The sequence below is a fragment of the Desmodus rotundus genome, chromosome 4 (assembly GCF_022682495.2).
Source record: "Desmodus rotundus isolate HL8 chromosome 4, HLdesRot8A.1, whole genome shotgun sequence".
In the NCBI taxonomy this organism is placed as follows: Eukaryota; Metazoa; Chordata; class Mammalia; order Chiroptera; family Phyllostomidae; genus Desmodus; species Desmodus rotundus.
The window spans coordinates 109,053,910-109,080,167 of record NC_071390.1 but is presented as its reverse complement, the minus strand read 5'-3'; the positions used below and the strand labels follow the sequence as shown (position 1 = coordinate 109,080,167).

At 39.6% G+C, this 26,258-nt stretch overlaps 1 protein-coding gene across 14 annotated transcripts in view; it reads left to right on the top strand.

The window, feature by feature from the left end:
• Nucleotides 1-26,258, top strand: part of BEND7 (BEN domain containing 7) — an 86,500-nt gene that overhangs the window by 39,425 nt on the left and 20,817 nt on the right. For 7 of the 14 annotated variants that reach the window (XM_053922382.2, XM_053922381.2, XM_053922380.2 and 4 more), the window contains one exon: nucleotides 6,985-7,210. The exons of 6 other annotated variants lie outside the window; for them this stretch is intronic. In XM_053922382.2, coding sequence (XP_053778357.1) covers nucleotides 6,985-7,210 — 226 coding nt within the window. The remainder of the gene's footprint in view (nucleotides 1-6,984; nucleotides 7,211-26,258) is intronic. One more of the 14 variants, XM_053922385.1, reaches the window with a different exon arrangement.

The window sequence follows — 26,258 nt, the reverse complement described above, 5'->3', positions numbered from 1 at the left end:
TGTGTACATATAAATGAAAAAATAGACTTGAACAAATAGTGGTTTTTTATAAAAGAGTAGCCAGAAATGTTCTCTTTTGGGGCAGGATTATTCGACCCATTTTTTTTTAATTTTTATTGTTATTCAATTACAGTTGTATGTCTTTTCTCCCCATCCCTCCACCCCACCCCAGCCGAACCCACCTCCCTCCCCCACCTCCACCCTCCCCCCTGGTTTTGTCCATGTGTCCTTTATAGTAGTTCCTGTAATCCCCTCTTCCCACTGTCCCCGCCCTGGCTATTGTTAGATTGTTCTTAACTTCAATGATTTGACCCATTTTTAATTAGCACATTAAATAAAATTGAAACCGAAATTACACAGACACAAAGGCAGAAACTCAAAACCCAATTTTAGATTTAAGTAAAATATTTCATCCCTTCTTCATGAGTGCATAACCCTAACTCTACAGGTACTCAGACAAGACAACTGTGAATTTTTTACAGTAACTGTTCTTTCCTACTTAGTCAGATATATTTGTTTGTGTTTTTCAGGACAGATATACATGGCTTAGGTCTGTTTCTTAATTGTTGTTTCTTGTTTCGCTGTTTTTTTGGCTTTGGTGAAACACTACGATCAGTTTTTTAAAATATTTTAAAATGTTTTTTAAAAACATAACATTTTTCTATGTATATTGTAATGACTATGAGTATTTCCCAGTAATCCAAAATTACACAAAAGTTATCAGAGGATAAATCCATGGACATCCATCAACTTAAGATACTTTTGTCAATGTGTCTTTATGTCATTCTTAAATAATTTGAAATGCATTGGTGCTGTCAACATAAGTAGCTTCTGAATTCAGAATCCGTTTTCTTAACTTCTTGTTAGCCCAATAAATAAAGTAATCCTCTGGGAACTAGTAAAACAAATCAAGCAAGCAAGCTATTTTTAAATATATTCATTAACACATTTAATTAAGATATATGTTTGTTAGTGTTAAGTTCCAGCCTACACTGCCTGGGTTCAAATCCTTACCTTATCACTTATTAGCTGGGTCATCTTAAAAAGTTACTTAATACCTTGAAACTTTAGTTTCTACGCCTGAAAATTGGGGATAATAATAGTAGCCACTTTATAGGTTGAGAGTTGAATTAAAAAACCCATGTAATGTGTGTTACTGGGGCCTGGAATATAGTAAGTAGCAAATCACATCAGTGATAGCACCACTGTCCAGGACATGCTGAAATGAATGAAATAGTTCTTGCCCTTCAAGGAGCATGTGCGGACGATATAACTATGATTAGGTTATAAAAGGACCTAAGCGCTAACATAGGCTGTCAAAGCAGTGTGGGGCCTGGAAGAGTAGACCTCTCCTCAGCCTGGAGGGGCAAGGACAGGATCTCAAAGGTGGACGTCTCCTTGGAGGAGCAATTTCAGTGGAGTTACGATGGCAGAAGCTAGATTGCAGCGGTTAAAAGCTTCTGTGTTAAACACTTGGCTCAAATATCTTTAGCATAAATCAAGCTGTAGTCCTAGAGTCATTAACTTACCACCTGAGAAAGAAAAAAGCTAAAAACATCTCTGAAAGCTTTGGAGTGTCTCATTATGCACATGCATGAAGAAATTGTCAAGGAGCCCAATTGCATTGTCTTTTCTAACATTAAATTCTTAGTTCTACCAAGATTTTGTCAAATAAAAAATCTACAAAGAATTGGCTCTTTAATGACTTCTTGTAATTTTTATCTTATTCAACATTAAATGTATGCTAGTATATAGATTACACATACTTTTTGATAGAACTTTTGCCTGAACATTTTTTACTCACTACAGAGCAACCACCTTACAATGTTAGTCTTGATGCAGCTCATCCAACGTGGAGCCTCTGCCCCATCCACACTGATTCCTTGCTCTGCCACCTCCCTGTGTCACACCTGTTTGGAGCTGGTAGCAGCTGTGCTAGCTGGATCAACTAGCACAGGCAAGCCTTGCTTGTGGCCATGATTTTGGAATAACATTTAATAAATGGTAATAGTAATTCTTGCTAAATCCACTTGGAGCAGACCTGTTATAGGAAACATTTTTTTTTCTAAACAGAAACAGATCACATTTGTGAGCAAAATCAAATCAATTATGGGGGGGGGGTGTTTTTAAAAAAATTTTTTTGAATAAAGTTTATTTTCCTAGAAATATACCTACTGTAATGCTAAATAAATATTAAATGAGAATAAGGATCAATGTATATGATAGTATTGTGAACAGAAAGACTAAATTCACAGCCTTTAGACATTCTTATAAATTCTGTTATATGTTTTCAGTCCAAAAACAATTAGTTTTATACAACAAAATCCTGCCTCTTCAGTCGCAGTTTTCTTCTAGGTTTCAGGCTTGAGCCAGTTTGAAACTTGAGTAGCTAGCCTGCCAAGTATACAAACTATTGTGTCTAATTTATTCATTTACAATGGAAAATCTGGGGCTAGTGCCCAGTATGAATATTCATGCACTTCTTTTTACTCTTTCAATCTATGACCACCTACAGCTTTTTATGTCTAACTAAAATTTAGTATTAATAATACCTTATATAAAAAGCCTGTATCCCAACAGTTCCCTCTGGGATTAATTTGTATCATCTCTTTCCAATTGTTTTACATATTTTTCTTTAGATTATACAGGGGAGTCACATGATATTCTCACAGGGACTTAGGGGAGAAAATTTTTAACTTACCTGGTTAGGGGATCTTCCACCCAAGCTAGGTCTTGACCCCATCTACAGCTGACCCTTAAAAACATGGCAGGTACGGGTGCCGACCCCCACAGTCAAAAATCTACATAAAACTTCTGACTCCTTGAGAATTTAACTACAGAGTTATCCCTCAGAACCTAAGGCGGGGATTGGTTCTAGGGCCCCCTGTGAATGCCCAGATCCACAGGTGCTCGAGTCTGCTATGTAAAATGGCACAGAACAGTGCATACGGTCGGCCCTTCACATCCTCGGACCGCCGCCATAGATCAGAAACAGACAGGTATTCATGAAAACAATCTACAAGCTGACCCACGCAGTTTCACACACGTAATATTCAAAGGCCAACTTACTTCTAAGCAAAGGGAGACCACAACTGAAATGCAAAGAGAGACAAGATAGTTTAATGTCCACAAGCCTGGGTCCAGGAACATTCTTTTAAGAGTCCTTAAGAGTTTTTGCCTCCATAACTTCACTCAGTGTAAGGTGTAATGCCACTGGATAGGGAAAAATCAACATTTCATATATTATTATGCTAAGTGGCTTAGGTACCTAAAATAGACAAGACATACCTGAAAATCCAAATTTATAGTGGGAATTTAGACTCTTAGCTCTTCAAATGATAACTATAAATGTCATAAATTCTGCCTCTACTTTGGGCATCATCATTCAAAGATCTCAAGTATTAGATAGAATGTTTTGAATATATTATTACTTCAGTGATCAATAGAACCTGTAAATTAGTATGCTAGCTGTCTTCATGCGAGCATCAGATAGTGATTCTGTCAAAGGAAATCTGGTTTTTCAGGGGATATTCATTTGGAATGGTGGTTTCTATCATAGCCATGATTAATAACAGGGAGATCTCATTTAAACTAGAGACAGTAAACAAAAAAAGAGAGTCAAAGATACAATTAAAGAATTTTATCCTGTTTTTAAATATACATATACAGAGATGTAGATCATTACATGGTAGTAATCCACTGTGGTTATAGTTATACAATGGAGGAAATAAAAAGGTTTCCAGTGAAAATTTGTGATTAATTAAATTAACCTGTTATCTTTTCTTTATGTCTTAGAAAGTAAAGCTACCCTATTTTTTTTAAAGGAATTGGTTTGCTTTGTGGCACCTTGTAGATATAATGTTAGCGCCCATTTGCCACCAGCTAAGAATCTGCATAAGCGGAAGGACATGAAGAGCAAGAAGAGGACAGAGATTTGTCACCTTTGCTTTTGCTGCTGCTGGCTGCTGCCTCAACTAATAAAACTGACTCCTTTGTAAGGGGCTCATAACTGGGCAAGTTTGTGTTCCTTGATCTGGAAAGAATGCTTGAAAATAATATTTTTCTGGCAATAGAAAGTGGAACAGGAAGCACTGACAACTTCTGTTTTGGGATAGTGTCCCAGAAATCAGTGCTAAGGCATGCAAAGTTAGGGAGTCTCTTGGCTCCACAGAAACTTCTAGATAGTTAGTTTTAGCATTCATAGCAGATGCCAGAAACAGTAACTGCATCCCTGTTTCCTAAATCCTACCTCCAGGGCCCTGATGAAATGCTGTCCTGTTCCTTCCTGAACCCCTTCACCCCTCACCAGCCAAATGCTGCTTCATGCCCTGTACCTGTCTTATAGGTACCATTTATCACTTCTTACTTTGTGTATGTTAGGTATTTACGTATTGTCTCATCCACTGAGCCCGACTTTAAACTCCTTGCACACGGAGGGTGCTCAGTAAATGTGTATTGATTCAGGCATGTCCGTGTTCTCTGGGTGCTCTGCTCTCTGAGGCAGCACAGTACTGTTATGAGAGGTCTGGGTTGCTGAACCACGGCACTCAGACTTTCAAACCCACTTCCTCATTATACAGGGATTAAAAAATCGCTAAATCAATACTAGTTATGTTGAATGAATTCCCACATAGCCGTTTTGTGTGTTCTGACAGATACCTGTTGGGCACTAACTGGCGGTTTGCACTCTGAATACACTGAATATACAAAAGAGTGCACATTCTAATGAGAAACACAAAGTCCCAAATAGATGAATCCAGTGTGGAAAGGACTGTAGACATAGCTCATAGAAAATACTGTGAGTGCATGGAGAAGGGAGTGACTAGTTCTTCCTAGTGGCTAGTTCAGGACCGAGTCCTACAAGGTGAGTCCCAAGGGAGGTTCTGGGAATCTCAGAGGTCAGGAGGTTGAGTGTTCAGAGCCTATGTGATGATACCAGAGGTATGTGAATCAGACAAGTCGGTATCTTTCCCTTCGCTCTCTTGCAAATTTAAGAGCTTCTATTTCTCCCTAGACTCTCAAATAGCTGTGAGTAGCTGTTTCTACAAAGCAGACAGGGATTCTTTGTTCATGACTTTCAAATGATATAGAAGCACTTGACAGAAATCTGCAATCAGTTCAATTAGAACAAAATGTTTAAACTCAGCCATAGAATGTGCAAAATAAAATTCTGGTTATGAATGAAACTTCGTCTGAGATTATGATGGTAAAATTCTCTCAGTCCTAATATTTTTACATTGAATCACTTAAATATGCACTAAATGCCTTGAGGTGTGCCAGCGTTTGCTCTGGGAGTTGGGGGTCCAGCCCCCAGCTCCCATCAGCCTCCTCTACTAACCTTTATCAGAAGCAAGATGCAGAAGTCGGGAAACAGTCTGACAGCACTGTTTTCATAGCGATATTTACCAAGCATTCAGAGACCAAAAGTGGAACAGCAGAGTGAAGCAGAGAAATGAGATGTCTTTCTGGACAATCCAGTGGGGAATTTCTTTTGGGAGGGACAGGGCCCAAACTCCTCCCCACATCATCTGAATAATTGAAGCCCTTCTCTGAGCCCTCTTTACTCTGACCGTAATGTGCTAGGCATTTTGAAAGGCAATAGGACAAAAACAATAACGTCTATTTTCTTCTCCAGGAGAGAAAACTAATCCCGAACCCTCACGTTTCTAAAATGATTTAGAAAATCTAAAGTAGTGCCAGGTTTGCAAAGTGATAAATGTGATAACTGAGAATAAGCTTTTATAATACCTCTTACTTACTTGAGGTTTCCTTCTGAACTTTTTTTAATGAGAGCTTACCGGTTACATTTCTTCCTATTAAAGTTATTGTTTTAAAGTCATGTTGTGACGAACAGTGAATGACTTAATAGTTTAGATTATGATTAATGAACTTTTATCTATTGGACAAGAACTTATTGAGTACCTACTATGTGCCAGGCTCTAGATATACCAACTTGGAGTTCCAGTAATCAGGAAGGGCCATAATCTAATAAATAATTCTAATACAATATAGTAAATACTCATATAAGCACTTCCGATAGTTAGCGGTGACCAAGAGCGCACTGCTGCCTCCTTGGAATGAAGGAGTTAGGGAAGGCCTTCCAAAGGAAATGATGTGAGCTGGGTGGAAAGATGAAGAGGCGAGTTGTAAACATCCATGGTGTTATGACAGAGAATGTATTATTAATGTTTGAGCGTATATGGTGGAGTCCAAGTTGAAAGGCACCTTATAGGTCTTCTGACCCAGTGTCCCAGACGTGAAATCCCTGACAGGGAAACCATGTGACTGGTGCACTGGTTTTCCAGTGGTACTCTGGGGTGCAGCTTCAGATTCCCCCCCAAAGTAGGGATCAGCATGGGTTAAAACTGCCCGGGGCACCTGCCCATCATTTATATTTATTTTGTACATTAGTTTACATAGGCTTTCATTGGGGAAAAATAATACAGTTCCACAGCTAAAAACCACTGGTCCAGTACAAAGAACATGGGCCCTGTGGGAGAGCCCCATATCTGTGTCCTTAAGCAAATGAAATTAAGTTGTTTAATGTAGGAGAAAGTGATCTGTCAACTGTAATGCACTGAGTACATTTAAATTATTTTTAAGTCATTTGGGCCTAAGTTCCTTCATTTAAAAAATTAGAGTGTTTCACCCAGAAGTCTCAAGTCCCCTATAGCTCTGGAATTATATGATTTTGTCATTTTCCAGCTTTCCCTTGACTATTTCTGAAGACAAGAATGCTTTTACAGTGTACTACCTTCCTTTGCTTTTGACAAGACTTAATATTGAAATTGGAGCATCTTGTTTTGTGAACTGTAACTAGTCGTTGGTTTTGGAGGTTGCAAATACTGGCACGCAAAGCTGAGACTGTGTGGTTTGCAGGCTGTGGACATTGCAATAGCTAGTAATGTTTTTTTGTTGCACATGTGCCCAAAGTCGAATGCTTCAAATCTTGCTTTTAATAAAATATTTATGTTCTTTTGGTAGCCAGAAGTGCAACTTGCTGAAGGCTTTGATGTGTTTATGCCTAAATCTCAGCTGGACTCTATATTGTCAAACTACACTCGCTCAGGAAGCCTTCTGTTTAGAAAACTGGTGTGTGCATTTTTTGATGACAAGACTTTGGCTAACTCCTTACCCAATGGGAAGAGGAAAAGAGGACTGAATGACAACCGGAAAGGACTAGACCAAAATATTGTGGGTGCAATAAAAGGTTGGTCTGCATCATTTCATTTTATGGGTTCTTTGTTGAGCTTTGCTTCATTCCATAAAGATGCAGCTGAAATTGTAGTAGACTAAGTAGAGGCTCATTTAATGGGCCATCGGCAGTTTACCCACTGGCATGGCTTTTGACTGTGAGCTCTGTAACTCACCACCCCAGTTACCACTAGAATTTGATAAATCAAGGTGATGTTCATCTGTTAAAATCATAATTTGAGAGCTAAAATCATAATTTGAGTTTGATCCACTGCAAAACCTGAAAGAAGCCATTTCGTAATTGATTTTAAAAATGAAAGTATTTTTCCTCTCAGTAATTTCTAACCAAGAACTTCATCAAATATGATTTCAATTTAAATTTGTACTTGTAAATAAGAATAAGGCTGTGATGCTTCTTTTGAAAGTAAAGAAAAGTAGTTCTCTCCAAAGGTCAGAAGTTGTTTTTAGAAGGTCACTGCTTCTAAAGACATTTTAAATATAAGTGAACCCACTGTGAAATGAACCCTGTGCATCTCTACGCTCTCCTGGTCCCCTGCTCTCCTGCCGTGGTGACATGAAGTCATGCCAGTTACATGCAAAGAAGACCATGGGTCTCTTCCCTCCCACCTGTGAAATGTATCTGAGTTCCACTGCGTCACAGTAGCCATGCAGGTACATGTATAAATAGATGCTCATTTACATCCAGTTCCACATCCTAGACCTATTCTTAATTTTAAAATGTTCTCACTTAGGTCTCTGATAAATGTTATTATAGGTAACAGATAATATAAATGTTATTTTTAAAAGACTGTACATAAATTCTCAAATATAAACACAACTACCACGAAAATGAAATTGTGGATCAGGCCTTAATACCAGAATCACTGCCTCAGTGCCTGCATTTTGGCTTGTGGACTGGGCCTGGATGCAGAAGCCCTTCTCTCCCCGCCCTGTTCCCCATCATTATGTAGAATGAGTAAATTAATTTAATAGTATACTATTAAAGGATACTGGAAACCCACAATTAACTTTACAAAATAATACAATTTTTAAATGGAGTCAGCAAGTTCCAGACACCCTTTCTTCATGGCCAGAAGGACAAAAGCCTTCATTAACAGAAAAATTTTCATTCTCCAACAGAATATTTTCCACTTAAAAGTGACAGTTGAGTTGTACTAAGTAAGAAACGCTACAGAAGTATCACAGTCAGTGTCATATCTGAAAAGGATGATTCAGCCTGAAGTGACACTAAAAACAAGATTACAGAATTTGAAAAATGGTCAGTGATGTAACTAGGACCTGCTGAAGTGAAGAAGGTCTCGTTTCGATTTAGTGTGGCTGGGGCCTTCTGGAACATGAGGGTCAAGGCTGATGATGCTTTTCATTGCTGAAGCTTTTAAACAACTGAAAGGTAGTCAGTATTTGCCTTAATTTTCTTTTTCAGGATGGTGTATTAAGATTATGAAAGTGTTTGGAAATTAGGGAATCATAAATGACCATGTTCCAGTTTAATAATAATAGAAAAATTACCCTAATAATAGATGGTAATGAAATATATTCTTACAAGTAGACTAATAAGGGTGTCCTCCATCATTTTCAGTCTAGACTGGACATCATACAATAGTTTGAAAAAATGTATTACAAACAGAAATAGAGAAAATGCCTTAATTTTCTTCACAGCCCTACTCTTTAGCTAGAAATAAATATGGCAATGAGGTTTCTGCTCCCAATGCATAATAAAACAAATTATGCAAATCAAAGAACTTAAAGGGTCCCTATACTTCTTATATTGTTGAATTAAGTCAGCATTAAAATTCTTTCAGAACAACAAAATAACTATGAAACAAGACAGCTATCTACCCACAAGCCACTAACAACCTAAGTCAACAAATATTGTATATTCACTTGTTTCCTTGTGGTGTTGATTCACAGAGATATTTTTATTTTGTTTTTTTCTGATTACAAAAATAATACGTGCTTGTGAAAATTCCAAACCATAAACATATAGACAGCTGAAAGGCTCCTTAATTTTACTCTGCAGAGGTTACTGTGTACCTTCCTATAATCTTGATTTAAAATGTGAATGTGGTATCAGATTTGTCTTTCTTACAAAAACTTTCTCTTTGTACTGGTCAGCAAGCATTTTACCTGATTTATTCTGATAATTTCTTGTAAGCACCTTGAGGACAAGCTTTGTCTTACATATTTTTTATTACTTGTACTTCACTGAAAGTTTTATACAGAGTAGGGTTTCTGTAAATATATGCTAGGTGATTGAATACACAGAGGTTCTTATTTTTCATCTTGACTTTGGCCTTAATTTATTGACCTGAGGGTCTAGTACTGAACATGGATCCTCATGTCTTCTCACAACTGATTTGTAGTGATTAACACCAAACATAGTTATAAATCTCTACCAGTTAATAAAATGCCATGAAAGAAACATAAAGGAAACCAAAATTGAATATAAATTTGAATGCACATCTTTTATTTCCCTAAAACTTTTTTCTTTACATATCATACTTGAAAAGTTTATTAACCCACATATTGCAATATAAAGTGATTTTTGGAAGTAGCTATTTATTGAAGGTCTTTTAGAATAACTATAGTCAGTTTTTGTTGCTATTGGTAGAGATAAAAAGAAAAATTTATTTCCCTAACCCAGGCCTTTTGAATCTGAGCAAACTGGGAAAGTGATAAAATAGTTTCTTTCTATGTAATAGTGGCAAGGCTACTTGCCTTACTACTGCTGTCTACCACATACTTTCATAAGATTTTACAAATATTAAACATTCAGTCTCTCTTTTGCTGGCCTTTGAGATAATGCACTGATACTGTAGTAATGTGAAAAGTTCTCAACCTAGGAATGTGTGAAGCTGGGTAGATTTTATAAAATCTAAAGTGAAAATACAGTGGAGGCTGGATTTTGTTTCAAAGTGATTACGATAGGTTGGCGAAGATAACAATGGGGAAAATGGTAAAGGAAAACTTGTAAAATGCTTATAGATAGGAACAAAAATCACTGAAAAAGAAAATAGTTTATTGTGCAATAAATACAGAGCTCTCTGTAGTGATAATTAATATTCCCCATGACAGTACCTTGAAAATAAAATATAATCGTCTTTGTAGAGATCACATTTTTCAGAGTCTCATCTGTTATATGGTGGGTAACAGTTATTGGTAATTCATTAAAAAAATCATTTATAGGTAGGGCCCAGGGATCCTTAATTAGAAACACACCCAAACATTTTGAGTTCAACTGGGAAGAAGCAACATATTCCTTTATTAAGGAGAGTATGAGGTCTCAGTGCTAAGGATAGTTTAGTATCTTGGATTTGATTCAAAATTGACTTTACAGTTAGAACACAGTAGCGGTTAGTACCCAGTTACGTTCTGCTCACTTCATGCTGGACCTGCTGAAGACCATCTGATTCTGGATATCGTATCCTAGGAGACCATGAGTTTGACTGAGTGAGAGCCAGCTAAACAGTGATAGAGTCATTGGCTCTCTGAGTGCTCTTCAGAAAATAGAGTTATGGCAAAGCTGTGTTTAGAACCGGGGTTATGATTTTTAATTCAGCTTTATAGACATTAACTGAGAAGGTTTTATTAGTACCAAACTACACAAGACTCTTGAATCCTTACATTCAAAGGAAATCATATATGCTTGTCAAGTCAAAGAACTGGTCAGCTGCTCTCAATTTTACTCTAGGCAACACAGGCTTGCAGGACATGTTGCCACTGTCCTGGGGGGGCGTCTGCATGGTGGTCTGCCAAGGCAGACAGACATCAGGGGTCAGAACAGCCCTGGGAGACAGCACTCCTTGGTTGGTGGTGCCCCAAAAACCGAACCGTACTTCTTACCAGAGTAGAAAGCCCTGACCACATTTGAAACCCCCTTCCATATGCTCTGCTGAACCGACCACCAAAACCTCTCATTTCATTTCGTCAACTCTCAAGACTTCTGGCGTCCATATTTGTCATTTTAGAATAACTTTCTCTTCTAGTTTTACTGCCTATCATTGTTCATTTCCTTGGATTTAATCAAGAAAAGTAAATAGCTCTTTTCTATTTATCTCACATAGACTTAAGTTAATTTGGTTGGGGTGTGATTTACACATGATTTGTTATTTCTTGATAGTTAACTTCTGGGTTTTCTCAGAACTCAAGGCTGAAGCATCAGCTTGCATTCGAATATCCTTACAATGTTAATTTCATTTTCACTTAGAGGAGAGGAAACTAAGGCTATGAGAAATTAAACTTACTTAAATTAACTTAAACAGCTAGTAAGTAGTAGAGCCAGCATTTAACCCCACGCCTCTCTGACCGCAAAGCCACCGTCTGGCATGCTTCATTCCTTTTATGAGGAATTTTCAAAAAGAAGGAAGAGAGACAGGTATCCCAAGTTTAAATTCCTATCTGAAAATTTAGCATTTTGGATTCTTTTTAAATTCCACTAGCAGGGTGTCATACTAATTACTTAAAACAACCAGTCAGTTGTTGTGTATGCAAAGCATAGTCAGAGTGCATCTGGGGGTAAAGTACAGCTCTGCCTTAGTTTATTTACTGGCTTCAAGGGCATGTCTTCCCTTGAAGAGAGTGAGACTCGATCCCATCATGCTAGAGAGGAAAACAGAAGTGTGAGCCCTTCCATAGGAAGGAAACACCTCTGAGACTCTTCCAGGACACAGAACCACAAAGAAAGCTTGGAAGTCACACCACCTGTAAGTAGTCTTCCAAAGGTTGTAGATTCTAATGTAATTGTTTGGCAGTTGGAACCCATTGATGAATGCTTTAATTCAAAAATCCTTTTGGAAGATGAATAATCATTATCAACTTACCTGTTCATGGTTTTACATATCAGATCAGCTTAAAACAGGATAGAACTGTGCAATATATTAAAACAAAATAATATGTAACAACTATGTCATGACATCAGAGACATAGCTTGTCTCAGCTCTGTTTGTAACTATTACCTAATGGTTGTGACTTTTATCTTCCTGCTTTTTATGGTGGCCAGGGACAGAGAAGAGATGCTGAATCTTGGCCGTTCAATATGAAGAGCACTATACATTCAGTCTTTTCCACAGCGCTTCTCATATTCTAGTGTGCATCAGAATTACCTGAGGTATTGGTTCAAAATTCAGATTTTGGGGGTGCATCCTCAGAGAGTGATTTCATAGGTACAGGGTCATCCCAGAAATCTGACTTGTGAACAAGTAACTGCAGGTGGCTGACACAGGTTGTTTTCAGACCACCCTTGAGAAGCGGTGCCGTCTCAGCTCCTTTTCCTAACAGCCCATTCTAACAAGTCACGATCTACATGGGCACCATGTGGCAGCCCTCCTGTGAAACTCTTCCTTACCCTCTTCCTTAAAGGCACCCTACTTGCTGAAGGCTGCCCTACTTCTCTCCTGGAACAAATGGAAAGATAGCCTGTGTCAGCAGCCCTCGTCCTTTGAACCACTGGGGCTTAAAATGATCTTCTGTCTTGTGTCACACAAGGGTCCTGGTCTCCGACGCGCCTGCAGTGCCTGACCAGGACTCACTGGATAACTGCCTAGTTCACCAGGGTGGAAGGAAGGTGCTCCAGACATCGTGGCAACTTGAACAAGTTGGAGTTGGATCCAGCTCCATGGATCACCAAACAAATGCCGTGTCATTTTCCTTATGGCCTTATCATTATAGCATTGAAAAAATATATAATCTCCATTCTAGGCCAGCTCTCGGCCCGTCTCCCCGATTGCGAATTTGAAACCCTCGGTCAGCCAACTTTCTTCTCCAAACAGTGTGATACAGAAGACATGGTCTTTGCTACTTTTCCGATACTAGATGAGTCAGAACACCAAAGCGTTCACAGTATTTTCACTGACCTTGCAAACTTACAGATCATCAGCAGGCATGAAATTTCTGTTCAAAACACTAATGTTTATTGTCCACCCACTGTGAGTCAGGAACTGGTAACATAAAGATGAGTAAGATGTGGCCCCTGACCTTAAGGATGTGCATTCTCTAGACACTTGAACAGGGAACCATAATACAGAAGCATACTCCCAGGCAGAAAAAAAATAAATGTCAGGTGCCCATCACCGAATGGAGGGGGAAACCACAGAGGACGTAAATCCCTCTGACAGAAGATCAAGGGATAGGAGATATCTGAACCAGACCTTGAAGGATGGGCAGTGTATCAAATGCAAAAAAAATGGAAAGGGGCTTAAACACAGAATACGTTTAATGAAGCTTAAATAAAGCATTGAATGAAAGCTTATTGCCTCCAGAATTGTTTAAAGTCTATTCTAAGTGATGGAGCTTGAGTCGCCAGCAACTTGTCTGCCTTTGGGTTTTTAACTTCGTGAATATAAATACCAGTGAAGTGGACTCAAATACAGTTTACTCCCAGGGATTTTCACCCAGAGCTGTGCTGCTTCAAGTTGCTACTGAACTTCCTAGGCCCCACCCCAGACCTAATGAGTCAGAACCCTCAGGGTCAGGGCCACAGCTGGTGGACAGGCTATTCCTGCTTTGTCACTGGCTTTCCCTAAGCTCAAAAAAGGAATCTTATCTTCCTCAAAGTTATAGATTCATCTTCTTGGTACAGAACAACCAAATGGAAATGTGGCGACATTTGAGAAGAAAAAGGCTGTGGCTTTTCTTGATCTTTCTTTAGCCTGTCATACCATGGATGGGAACCAGTTGTGGATTAACTTGCAAGGATTCGACTAACTCCTAGTTACTGAATTCTTACAAAACCTACATTTTAACACCACTGTTAGGGTTGACAAAAACAGCTTCCTGTCAAAAGAGAGAGTTTCTCTAGCACAGACAGAGCCACTACAGCATGACTGTGCCTTGCACAGCATTACAGGCACCCTTCCCGTTGTTGACACTGTCATTAATCATGACGGCTTTGTGGCTGATGCCAGGAAAATGCCCTGAGGAAGGGGCACCTTTCTGATTGCACAGTGGCACCATGTGGGCCAGCCGTGCCCTGACCATAGAGAGCAGTGTTTCCTCACAGCCCCTCTTCATTTCCTTTGAGTCCCTGGCTTGTTGGCTCATCTAAGCTGCTCACCAGCATCTTGAGGTAATGCCATATCTCTCCTATCTTCTTTTCCATTGCAGGAAAGCAGAATTTTATAACACATCCAGAATTGGCCAAATTACATTCTTTGTAGCTTTTCTTCTGTAATCTGGCAAATGCTTCAATTCCATGAACAGTTATTGACTATTTCACACAAAGTAGGCATCGCAAATCTGAGAGGCTCAAGAACTGAACTTTGCTTATATTTTTGCTCTAAAGGTGCATATGCAAATGATCAGGGAATGATTATGGTCACTGTAGTACTATAGGCTAATGGTAAACCCACAAAAAAATAAGAACATATGTCAGCTCCCACTAAGAAAACCCCTTAAAAATCCATAGGGCTTTGTTTCATATTGAACTAACAGATGCATCGATTTTGGCTGCCTTAAAGACATCTTTGTATAAGAGCAAGCGTGGCATCTGTCCTGTTAAAAGCACCTAGAAGAGAGAGATGCCGCATCTTGGAATTAGGTCTTCCCCCTGACTGATCCCTACAATCAGATCTTCTGTTGCATTGACCGTGTTTCCAGGTTCTTTCTTACAGCTGACACCTCCCCTTGGCCAGCTCCTGGTATCACTCAGAACCTTAGCATCTCCCATCAGGCCTGCCCTTTGATACACAGTAAATTCAATATTGGTTATTTTAAGTAGATCCTTCCCCACACAGATTTATCACCACGTGCAATATTTTAAATCAGCATGTTGGGTGCAACTGAGTGGAGACACATCTTACTTAGAAGTGTGGACAGAAGTCAGGAGCAAATGAGACGACAGTTGATGGTCAGGACTAAGAAGTGTGGGTCATTCTAACTTAATTGCAGGGCTTGGAGCCTGTCCTAGCCTCTTTCTAAAGAATCACGTATGGTTCTTCTTATCCAGACAGTGCATCACTTGAAAGGTGGCATCAGCTTCTGGCACTAACACCCCCTTGCAACCATATTAGTTTTGAGAAAGACAGCGACATTCTCCTACTTTGCAAGTTTGAAAGCTCAAGATTAGCATCAATGCCTTTTCATCCTTTCCCACTACTCCCGCTTAATAACCCGGCCAGGCAATTCTCTGTCCTTCCTTGCTCATTCATTACTCTTCAGCTTCTCTCACACCATCCTGATCCAGCTAGTTGTGCATCACCTTGTCCTTGAAGTTCTGCAAAACACTATTTTTCTTTCTTTTTTGGGGGGGATATAAGTGACATATAACATATTAGTTTCAGGTGTACGACATGATTTGTACATACTGCAAAATGACCACAGTACATCTAGTTAACATCCATCACCATAAAATGCTCTAAATATCCTCCCTGCCCCTCATTTTCCCCTTCCAGTTCTTCCTGGACACTAACAGCCAAATAACACTTGTAAAACAAAATTTTGTGACATTTTCCTACCTAACTCCTCTTTGCCCATTGAATCAAGTCCAAACTGTGGCCTTTTCCAGACTTTCCATGACTTGATTTCCCTCTTTGCAACTGTATTTCCCAGTGCCCCTACCTGGTGAACCAGCCCAGCATTGACACTACTCCTGAAGCATTACATACTCGCTTTGAACTTGGAGTGATGCTGTGTTTCCCAGGGCTACAGTGTTCATCTCTCTTTGTAAACAAATCCAACTCGTTCTTCATGGTCCAGCCCAAGTCTCATCACCTCTACTGTGAGACTTTCTCCAGGTGCCCCTAGCATGCATTGATTTCCCCTTTCTCCAAATTCCTGTAACACATGCTACCTTTATATAGTAGAGCAATTAATCTTGATTAACGCTTTGCTTTGGTAATCATGGTTTATGTGGAGGATGACTATCATTTGTTTCCCAAACTGGAACGCTTTTGAGAGTGAAAATGATGCTGTTAATCATTTCACTGGGAAAACAGACATTTCAAACTGTCCTGGGCAAATCAAGATACATGGTCATCTGAGTTGTGTCTGGGCGTCTTGTCTTCCAACAAGACTGTAAGCTCCTATGGGGCAGAGTCCCCATTCTCTATTTGATTTGCATATTCCTTGGCACGTGAAACAGTGCCACTCACAGAACTAATGATTAGTAAATACAGGAAGAAAGGAAAGAGGGATGAGGGAATCAGGCAGTGAGTTTATCTTCACTGAAAAAAGATGTTTCTTAAAAAATCAAAACTCACTTCCACTACATTGATGTATGCAGAACACAAATAACAAGATAGCCACACAGCCTCTCCATGACAAGTTGGAAGAAGGCAGCTGAAATTCAAGAAGGCAAAATATAAGTTTAAAGATTTGAAGAGACAACAGCAACAGACAAATCAAGTGGTGCACAGCATTCAAGGATGGTACAGATCTTGACAATTAAAAATATCCAGAGGATCCTGCATATTGTATTCAGTGGGGGCTCTGAGAGCATTGGTCATTGTTAATTATTAAAGATGCAGTATGCAATATGGAGGGTATAGTTTATCATTCATTTAGTTATACTAGAGAGTAATCTTCAAATGGTTAAAGTATAATAATTACATTGTGGGATTTTGATTTAAATAAAACCAATAATAAAATCCATAAGCAGGCTTAATGTGCCATTTCCTGTTTTTACCATCTCAAGACTTGATACACCAGTGTTCTCATCCATCCATGTGTTTTTTAAAACATTCCTCATAGAGGGAGTGTAGAAGAAATGTTTGAGAACTTTTTTATAATGAGTTTCCAAACATGAGCCCCAATTTTTCCTAGAGCTGATGTCACTTAGAAGGGAGTTACCACCATTAAAAAAGAACAGACAATAAGATCTTTCCTCCGAGCCATCAGCCTTGTGCTAACACTCGGCATCTTCACCCTGACAATGGCAGGGCTGGGGCCAGTGGATCGACCTGATGATCTCCCCATAAATGAGACCCGCATCACCACCACTGCTCTCCTAGCTCATCGTTCTTCTTATCCCACCTTGCCCAGCTCTGAATTGGGGTGGCTGTGAGGGGTAGGATGATACCTGAACTTCCTGAATGTGTCACAATTAATTCTGGGTGTTCCTTCCAGACTTCCGGCTAGTGGGTAAACTCAGAACCTCACGGAATGACTTTGAAAGTTCACATACCAAGAAACTCTAGCTTTAAAAACAGAAAAACTCAGTACTTTCTCATTCGTTTATATAAAGATTAGATAAAACATAGATCTATCCTGTGAAACAGTCCTTGGGCGTTGTGTGTGCGTATGGTTTTAGGTCACTTGCCTAACTGTTGGAGTTGATGATTCCCAATCTTTTAAATTTTCTTCAACTAGAAGCTCAGTTACTGATCTCTAAAATAAATGAATTGTACCATTTTCAAGTTGCTTTCCACATAGAATTTCTATAAATCTATGATTTTGATATATGTTTCTTTCCCAAAAAGGGGGTAAATAGTAAGGCATCATTACATCAAAGCTTGTTATTGCCCAGATCTTAATATTTAGTAGATATAATTTATTCCCTTAAAATATACCAGTTAGACAAACATATATTGTAAAATCATCTAGCCAAAGGAGAGTATCCATCATTTTCCTAACAGCTGTATTATAAATAAGCTCTGCTGTGGGCTTTCTTAAATTGAAGCAAATTAAAATTAACTTTATTTAATTTGAGAAACCACTAAAGGCACTTTATTTTAGACAGACATACCATTGTAGCAAAAACAAACAAACAAATAAAGAGAGACAAAGGATGCTGTTCCTTCCCTCCAGATGACTCCGGCCTCAAATATTTGAGAATCGCTGTGATTAAACAAGATTGTTCAAACCTCAAAGTCCCACCCAGTTTAGGGACAGTGAAAGGAGCATATGGGATATGGGTTTACTCCTGACTCTGCCACTTAAGATCTTGAAACATTACCTTCTCTTGAAAAAAAAAACAGGGTGTCTTGGCTAAGTTTTAAAGTCTCTTCCAGTTAAAAATTTCTGTGGTTCAGTAATTTTTGTCCAGATTCTCAGAAGTAAACCTATAGAATGAGCTAAATATGACTGGTGGTCAGCTTTATGGATCTTTAGGGCCCTCTTCATTACAACAACCGCTGGAAGTGACAGCCCCATGCAGGGATGGGCACTTGCTTTCGATGGTCATCGTAGTCAGCTTTCACTCTCCCTGACCAGCTGACTGCCTGGCAGTCTTCTGGTAGTAGGATATTCTGATTTCATCAGTAGTGCATTCTTGTGTGCATTCCTGTTTCTCCTTAGCTTTACTTTTAATTTAAAGATTTTGTTTTAGGTGCATCAGTTGTTGAACTGTGCTAAATTTTATTGTTAAATCGAACCTGAAATGAACTCCGGGGCTCCGTGTGTTTCAAGACCTGTGGCTATTTACTGAAGAAATTCTTTCTTCTGTTTTTCAAGTCACGTCTCAGAGCAGATAAAAAGAGTATCTCAGGTTTATTCTTTTTTTAAGTATTTTTTATTGATTATGCTATTACAGTTTTCCCAATTTTTCCCCTTTTATCCCCCCTCTGTGTTGTCCCCCCAACCCTCCAGCATTCTCCCCCCGCCTTAGTTTATGTCCATGGGTTGTACATGTAAGTTCCTTTGAGTCCTCTGTTTCCTATACCATTTTTACCTCTCCCCGTCTATTTTATGCCTACTAATTATACTTCTTCCCTGTACTTTCTCCCCCTATTCCTCCCTTCCTCCTCCCCACCGAAATCCCTCCCTCTGATGTCCATTTCTCTGATTCTGTTCCTGTTCTAGTTTGCTTAGTTTTTGTTTTCATTGTTTTTCTTTTCTTTTAGGTTCATTTGTTGATAGCTGTGAGTTTGTTGTCATTTTATTGTTTATATTTTTATCTTCTTTTTCTTAGATATATCCCTTTAACATTTCATATAATAAGGGCTTGGAAATGATGAACTCCTTTAACTTGACCTTATCTGGGAAGCACTTTATCTGTCCTTCCAGTCTAAATGATAGCTTTGCTGGATACAGTAATCTTGGATGTAGCTCCTTGCCTTTCATGACTTTAAATACTTCTTTCCAGTCCCTTCTTGCCTGCAAGGTTTCTTTTGAGAAATCAGCTGATAGCCTTATGGGCCCTCCTTTGTAGGTAACTGTCTCCTTTTCTCCCACTGCTTTTAAGATTCTCTCCTTTAATCTTGGGTAACTTAATGCTGATGTGCCTTGGTGTGTTCCTCTGAGGGTCCAACTTCTTTGGGACTCTCTGGCTGATGGACTTCCTGGAATTCTATTTCCTTTGCCAGATTGGAGAAGTTTTCCTTTATTATTTGTTCAAATAAGTTTTCATTTTCTTGCTATTGTTCTTTTCCTTCTGGCACCCTTATAATTCGGATATTGGAATGTTTCAGGTTGTCCCAGAGGTTTGTTAAGTCTCTCTTCAGTTTTTTGAATTCTTGTTTCTTCCTTCTGTTCCAGTTGGATGTTTATTTTTTCCTTTTGTTCCAAATTGTTGCATTGAGTCCTGGTTTCCTTCCTGTCACTATTGGTTCCCTGAATATTTTGCTTTATTTCATTTTGGGTATCTTTCATTTGTTTTTTCAATCAAGCTCAGTCAGTTCTGTAAACATTTTAATTACCAGGGCTTTAAATTCTCCATCAGATAGGTTGTCTATCCCCTTATTGCTTAGCTCTGTTTCTGAAGCTTTGCTCTGTTCTTTCATTTGGGCGATGTTACTTTGTCTCAGCGCACCTGTTAAGTTGTAAGGGGGCAGACTCTTAGGTATGCACCTGGGCAGGGCAACCCTCTTTGCTGCACTGCAGCGCTGCCTGTGGGGGAGGGGCCAGGGAGGGAACAATGCAGCTCGCCTGCTTGTCTCTAGCCCACTTTCCAACGAACTCTTGTGTGAGACTGGGAGTTTCTTCCACCATTGCAAGCCCCGCATAGTCCACAGTCAGCTGAGTCTCAGTTTTGCCTTCAGCCGACCCTGCCCCCACAGCCTCGCCTCAGGTTCTTACCGGTCTCGTTGTTCTGGTTGATTTTGTCTTTAATTCCTTGGTTGTCGAAGTTCCATGCAGTTAAATTTTCTGGCATTTCTGGTTGTTTATTGATTTTAGATTGGTTGTTATCCTCCTTTTGGTTGTGTGAGGAAGTGAAGGGTTTCTACCTACGCCTCCATCTTGGCTGGAACTCTAGCATTCTCAGATTTACTCTTTCACAAACTGTACATCTGTGCTATTGTATGCCAGCCATAAGCAAGAGTGCCAGGATTTCTGCCCTCGTTGAGTTGATGGTCCAGAGGTGTCCAGCCCGCAGCCCACGGGCCACATGTGTCCCAGGACGACTATGAATGCCGCCCAACACAAAATCATAAATTTACTGAAAACATTATGAGATTTTTTTGTGTGATTATGTGTCACTGTGTATTTAATGAGTGTCCCAAGACAACTCTTCTTCTTCCAGTGTGGCCCAGAGACGCCAAAAGGTTGGACACCCCTGGCTGATGATCAGTAGATGTTATTATTTAAAAACACTGGTTAGCAAACTCAGGGAGGTCTTGCCTCAGAAGGTCACGTTTCAGATGAGACCTGAGCGATGATGGCCTCCTGTCTTCACCCTGCTAATCCCCGCTCTCTTTAAAAGATAGCTCTTGGTGCTTATTCCAGCAGAGAGTATATGTAACACATATACTTGACATCTGGTCAGTACTGACATTTTCATAGCATCCTCCTAGGAGAAATTTTCTGATTTGTTCAGACACTGATTAAAGAATGACACTTGTCCCCACTAGCAGTCGTCTTTAGGTCAGAAGTGGAAATTATAATATTCTCCTTTTTCAGTGTGTTGAAGACATTTTTCAAGATGCATTTTCTCTTTGCCTTACACTGGGATTTAAAACACATGTTCTATTCACTTCATACCCGTCTTCCTTTGTTTTGCTTTGTAAGACTCAAAACGTTCCTGTACTGTCCATTCCCTTTCTCTTTCTCCCTCCTGCTCCGGAGTAACCTGAAGTTGGTGTGAATCTATTTCACTAAATATAAATAACATTTACTACTATTTTGTGAATTTATGTATCTACATGCACAGCCTTATACTGTACTTTTGCAACTTTGTGTCCTTTTAACCAAGATTTATTCATATAAATAAAGAAATTTCTTTCTCTAGTCTTCTATGAAGAGGCAGACAGGTTGCTTCTCCTTTTTCATGAGCACCTGTGGCAGCAGTGCCATCTTCTCCGTGTTTGCTGGGCTCATGTGTGACAGCATCTCTAGGGGACACACCCGGGACTGGAACGGAGCCATGGGGTACAAGCATCTTCAGCTTCAGTAAGCATTGCCAAATGGCTCTCCAGGGGATGGCTGTCATTCGTCATCCACCAGCAGCATATAAGAAATTGTATTTTTCCTCATTCTTGCCAACATCTGGTGTTAACAAACTTTAATTTTTGCCAGTCTAACTGGTCTCAAATGGCTTCTCAGTGGTGGGTTTCCTGATTATTAATGAAGTTGAGCATCACTTCATATTTGTTTCTATTTGGTTAGTTTCCTCTGTGAATTTGCATCCTTTTCCACTTTTTCCATTAGGTTGTTGTTTTCTTATTGATTTATATAAATTCTTTTGTTAGTTTTATGGGTTACAAATCTCTTTCCATTTGTGAAAACTTTGCATATGATGTCTTTTATTACAACAAAGTTTAGATTTAAAAGTCAGATTATTTTATGCTTTGTGCTTTTTATGTGCTTGTTTTAAGACAGTCTCCATATCCTGATTATGTGATGACATGTTTTTAATTTTTTCCAATGCTTTTATTTAAATTTTTAAAATATATTTTATTGATTATGCTATTACCGTTGTCCCATTTTTCTCCCCTTTATCCCTCTCTGCCCTGCACTCCCCCCTCAGTCCAGCATCCCCCCCACTTAGTTCATGTCCATGGGTCATACATATAAGTTCTTTGTCTTCTCCATTTCCTATACTATTCTTAACCTCCCCCTGTCTATTTTGTACCTACCAATTATGCTTCTTATTCCCTGTACCTTTTCCCCCATTCTTCCTCATTCTCCCTCATTCTCCCCCATTCTCCCCCTGCTTGATGATAACCCTCCATGTGATCTCCATTTCTATGATTCTGTTCCTATTCTACTTGTTTGCTGCGTTTGTTTTTGTTTTTAGGTTCAGTTGTTGATAGTTGTGAGTTTTCTCATTTTACTGTTCATAGTTTTTGATCTTCTTTTTCTTAGATAAGTCCCTTTAACATTTCGTATAATAAGGGCTTAGTGATGATGAACTCCTTTAACTTGACCTTATCTGGGAAGCACTTTATCTGCCCTTCCATTCTAAATCATAGTTTCCTGGATAAAGTAATCTTGGATGTAGGTCCTTGTCTTTCATGATTTCGAATACTTTTTTCCAGTCTCTTCTTGCTTGCAAAGTTTCTTTGAGAAATCAACTGATAGTCTGGGAACTCCTTTGTAAGTAACTGACTCCTTTTCTCTTGCTGCTTTTAAGATTATCTCCTTATCTTTATCTTGAGCAATGTAATTATGATGTGTCTTGGTGTGTGCTTCCTGGGTCTAACTTCTTTGAGACTCTCTGAGCTTCCGGGACTTGCATGTCTAGTTCCTTTGCCAGATTGGGAAAGTTTTCCTTCATTATTTTTTCAAATAAGTTTTCAATTTCTAACTCTTCCTCTTCTCCTTCTGGTGCCCCTATGATTTGGATATTGAAATGTTTAAAGTTGTCCTGGAGGTTCCTAAGCTTCTCCTCATTTTTTTTGAATTCTTGTTTCCTCATTCTGTTCCAGTTGAATATTTATTTCTTCCTTCTGCTCCAAATCTTTGATTTGAGTCCCAGTTTCCTTCCCTTCACTGTTGTTTCCCTGTATACTTTTTCTTTATTTCACTTTGTATAGCCTTCACTTCTTCCTCTATTTTGCATCTGTACTCAGTCATTTCTGTCAGCACCCTGATTACCAGTGTTTTGAACTCTGCATCTGATAGGTTGGCCATCTCGTCATTGCTTAGTTCTTTTTCTGGAGCTTTGATCTGTTCTTTCATTTGGGCCATATTTCTTTGTCTCGGTGCCCATGTTATGTTGTAAGGGGCAGAGGCTTGGGTATTCATCAGGGTGGGGCAACCTTATGCCTTATGGTTCTGTATGTGGGGGAGGAGTCAGAGAGTGAACAGTGCCACTTGCTCAGCTCTCTGCTGGCTTTCAGTCACTTCCCCTGCTACCCAGCAGAGAATTGGGCCTTTCTGGTGCTTATTCCCAGGTACTAGGTTTGTGTACATTCTAGGATCCCATGGGTCCCTCCAGCAGACTCTCCTGTGGAACTGGGAGTTTTTCCCACTGCCACCACCCCCACAGGTTATTACAGCCAGAGGTTTTGAGGCTTTATTTCCCTGTGCTAGAACTCTGGTTTGCACTGTTTCTGTGCTCCCCTGTTGTTCCTCCCAGTTTTTTCACACACGAATATGGGACCGCCCCATCTGTCAGCCTCCACCTTGTTGCGCATCCTGTCTGCCTGTCTTTGCCCCTCCTGCCAATCTGGATGAATGTTTCTTCTTTAACTCCTTGTTTGTTGGACTTCCATACAGTTCGATATTCTAGCAGTTCTGGTTGGTTTTTGTTTTTTTGTTGTCCTTTTGGTTGAGCAAGGGAGCAAAGTGTATCTACCTATGTCTCCATCTTGGCTGGATTTTTCCAACTATTTTAAAGTTTTGTCTTTTATATTCAGATCATTCACCCACGTGGAATTTACTTTTGCCTAAACTATGAGGCAGCGATTTAATTTATGTGTCTCTATGGGTAGTCAATCATTGTAACACATCATCCTTTTTTTTTTTTTAACATGAATTGTAATTTCACTTCTGACATATATTGAGCTCCCATTTCACATGTTGACACTTGGCCTGTCATCTCCCTCTCAGCCAATATTACACGGTTTTCATGAGTTTGGCACTGTGATAATTCTTGATATCTACAGGTCATATCCTCCTTTCCTCTCTCCAGCCCCCACTCTTTCCTCTGCTTTCAGTTTTCTTCTTTGTCAATACAACTTGTAGTAATTCTTTGAGTGAGGGTCTCTGTGGTATATTCTTTCTATTATGTCCTGAAAGTTTCTTAATTTCACCCTCACTATTGAATGATGTAGAGTTTAGTTGGGTAATTTATCCTAGATCAAGGTCTTTTTTCAGAGTAATTTGAAAATATTCCACTCTCTTCTAACTTTTGTTGCTGTTATGAATCTGCTATGTCTCTTGTTCTTTTGGTGGATGATCTGTCTTTTCTATCTAGTTGCCTTTAAGATATCTCTGCCTTTGTCATTCTCCAGATTCTTTATTTAAATTTAGCTATTTCTTTATTTTTATTAATCTGCTTGGTTGTTGTGCTTCTTGAAACCGAGTGTTCATGAGTTACCAATCCTGATAATTTTTCAGCTATTGTCTCTTCAAAGTTTGCCTTCCCTTCATTTTTTCTCTCCCTCTGAAACATCTGTCAGTGTTAAGAGGACATTTTTATTCTGTTCATGTCTCTTAATTTGTCTGATATATGTTCCACGTCTTCATCTCTAGGGACTACATTCTGGGTGCCAAGATCTGTCTCCCTTTTCTATTAGTTTACTGGCTAACCTGTCATTTCAATTTTTAAATTTAAGTTACCATATTTTTAATTTCTACAAGTTAGTTTTGAAATCAGCCTCATTGTTTGCTTAATGATTTAAGTCCTTTAATATCTTTCATCATTTTAAACATATGTACTTTGTAGTTCCATTGCCTGAGGTTATTGGTGGTTTAATCCTGTGCTTCTTGGGTCAGCTGACTCTTGCTTACAAGGGATTTTTTTCCTTATGTTGCACTATTTTCACATATGAGCCCCTCTGTAGTGGGCCTGTGTTCTTTGTTTGTTTTTTTGTTTGTCTGCCATGAGAATCTGTTGGGGCCCAAATCGTAGGAGTAATTCTGCATTTCCTTTGTCCATAGGCCAGGGGTATCAACAGTGAAGCTTATATCCATTTATGCTGGTAATATAATTTCAAATTCCAAACCTATGAGAGGTCCAGGCCAAGCATTAGAATTTTCCAAGGAAACTCCTTTCCTCCCTCCAAAGACTAGACAGAGCTTCTATACTGGCGGATAGATGGTCCCCTTTTCACTGCGGGGCAGTCCTTCCAGGCACTCAGCCTCGCCCAGAGGCTTTGGTTCCAACCTCCCCGTACAGGATCAGGGCCTCCTCCTTGCTTCCTTCACAGGTGTAAAAACCCGAGCCTCTCAGCCATTGAGACTGCCTCTCTGTACCCCCTCCTTAGGGCAAATGCGTGTGTCTGGAACATTCTCCTCCTTCTCTCACTCTTCATCTAACCTCCACTCTTTCTTGGGTTTCAGCTTGGCCTCCACTTTATCCAACAGCTTTCCCTGATACTGCTCCACCAGGAGTGGGCTCGATACCCCTCCTCTGTGCCCCCCCTACCCACTTGCATAATAGCAGCTTCACTCTGTACTCCTTTTGACTTCATTTGTCTTCATCCATTTCACTCAGTGCCTTTTTTGGACAAGGGACCATCAGTTCACTGGCACCTAGCATAGTCTGCTGGTGCTTGGTAAATACTTCTTGAATGAATGCATCTTATTTTTATAATAAAAAAGTAGGATTCAGGTGCTAGGTGTGAAGCACCCCAGTTTCTGTATAAGATCAGAAAACATCCACTGTCATTGCTTTAACAAGAGTCAACACAGAAACAGGTGAAATAAAGTGTACCTCCAAAGATCATCTGTGACTGTGTGTCTCAGGATGTGCCCCGAAGAGCTTTGTGCACAGAGGCCCACAACGGGAAAGCACAGGGACTTGTTGCTACCTACTCAGTACTAGAAGTCAAGGGCATTAGAGTATATTGGTCACTGATGGGCCATTGATGGTGAATTAAGAATCAGGCTATACTCCAACCTCTGCAAAGTGCTCTCGTTCCCTTAGGAAACAGGTGTACTGTGCGGCTGCGTGTGGAACAGTGGGAACGGAGGCAGCTCTCAGGCCTGCCTGTGCCCCACATCCCCTCCTCACCAGCCACCTCAGCCTCTCTGGCTCTCCACTGCACTGTGCAGATCGACCTCAC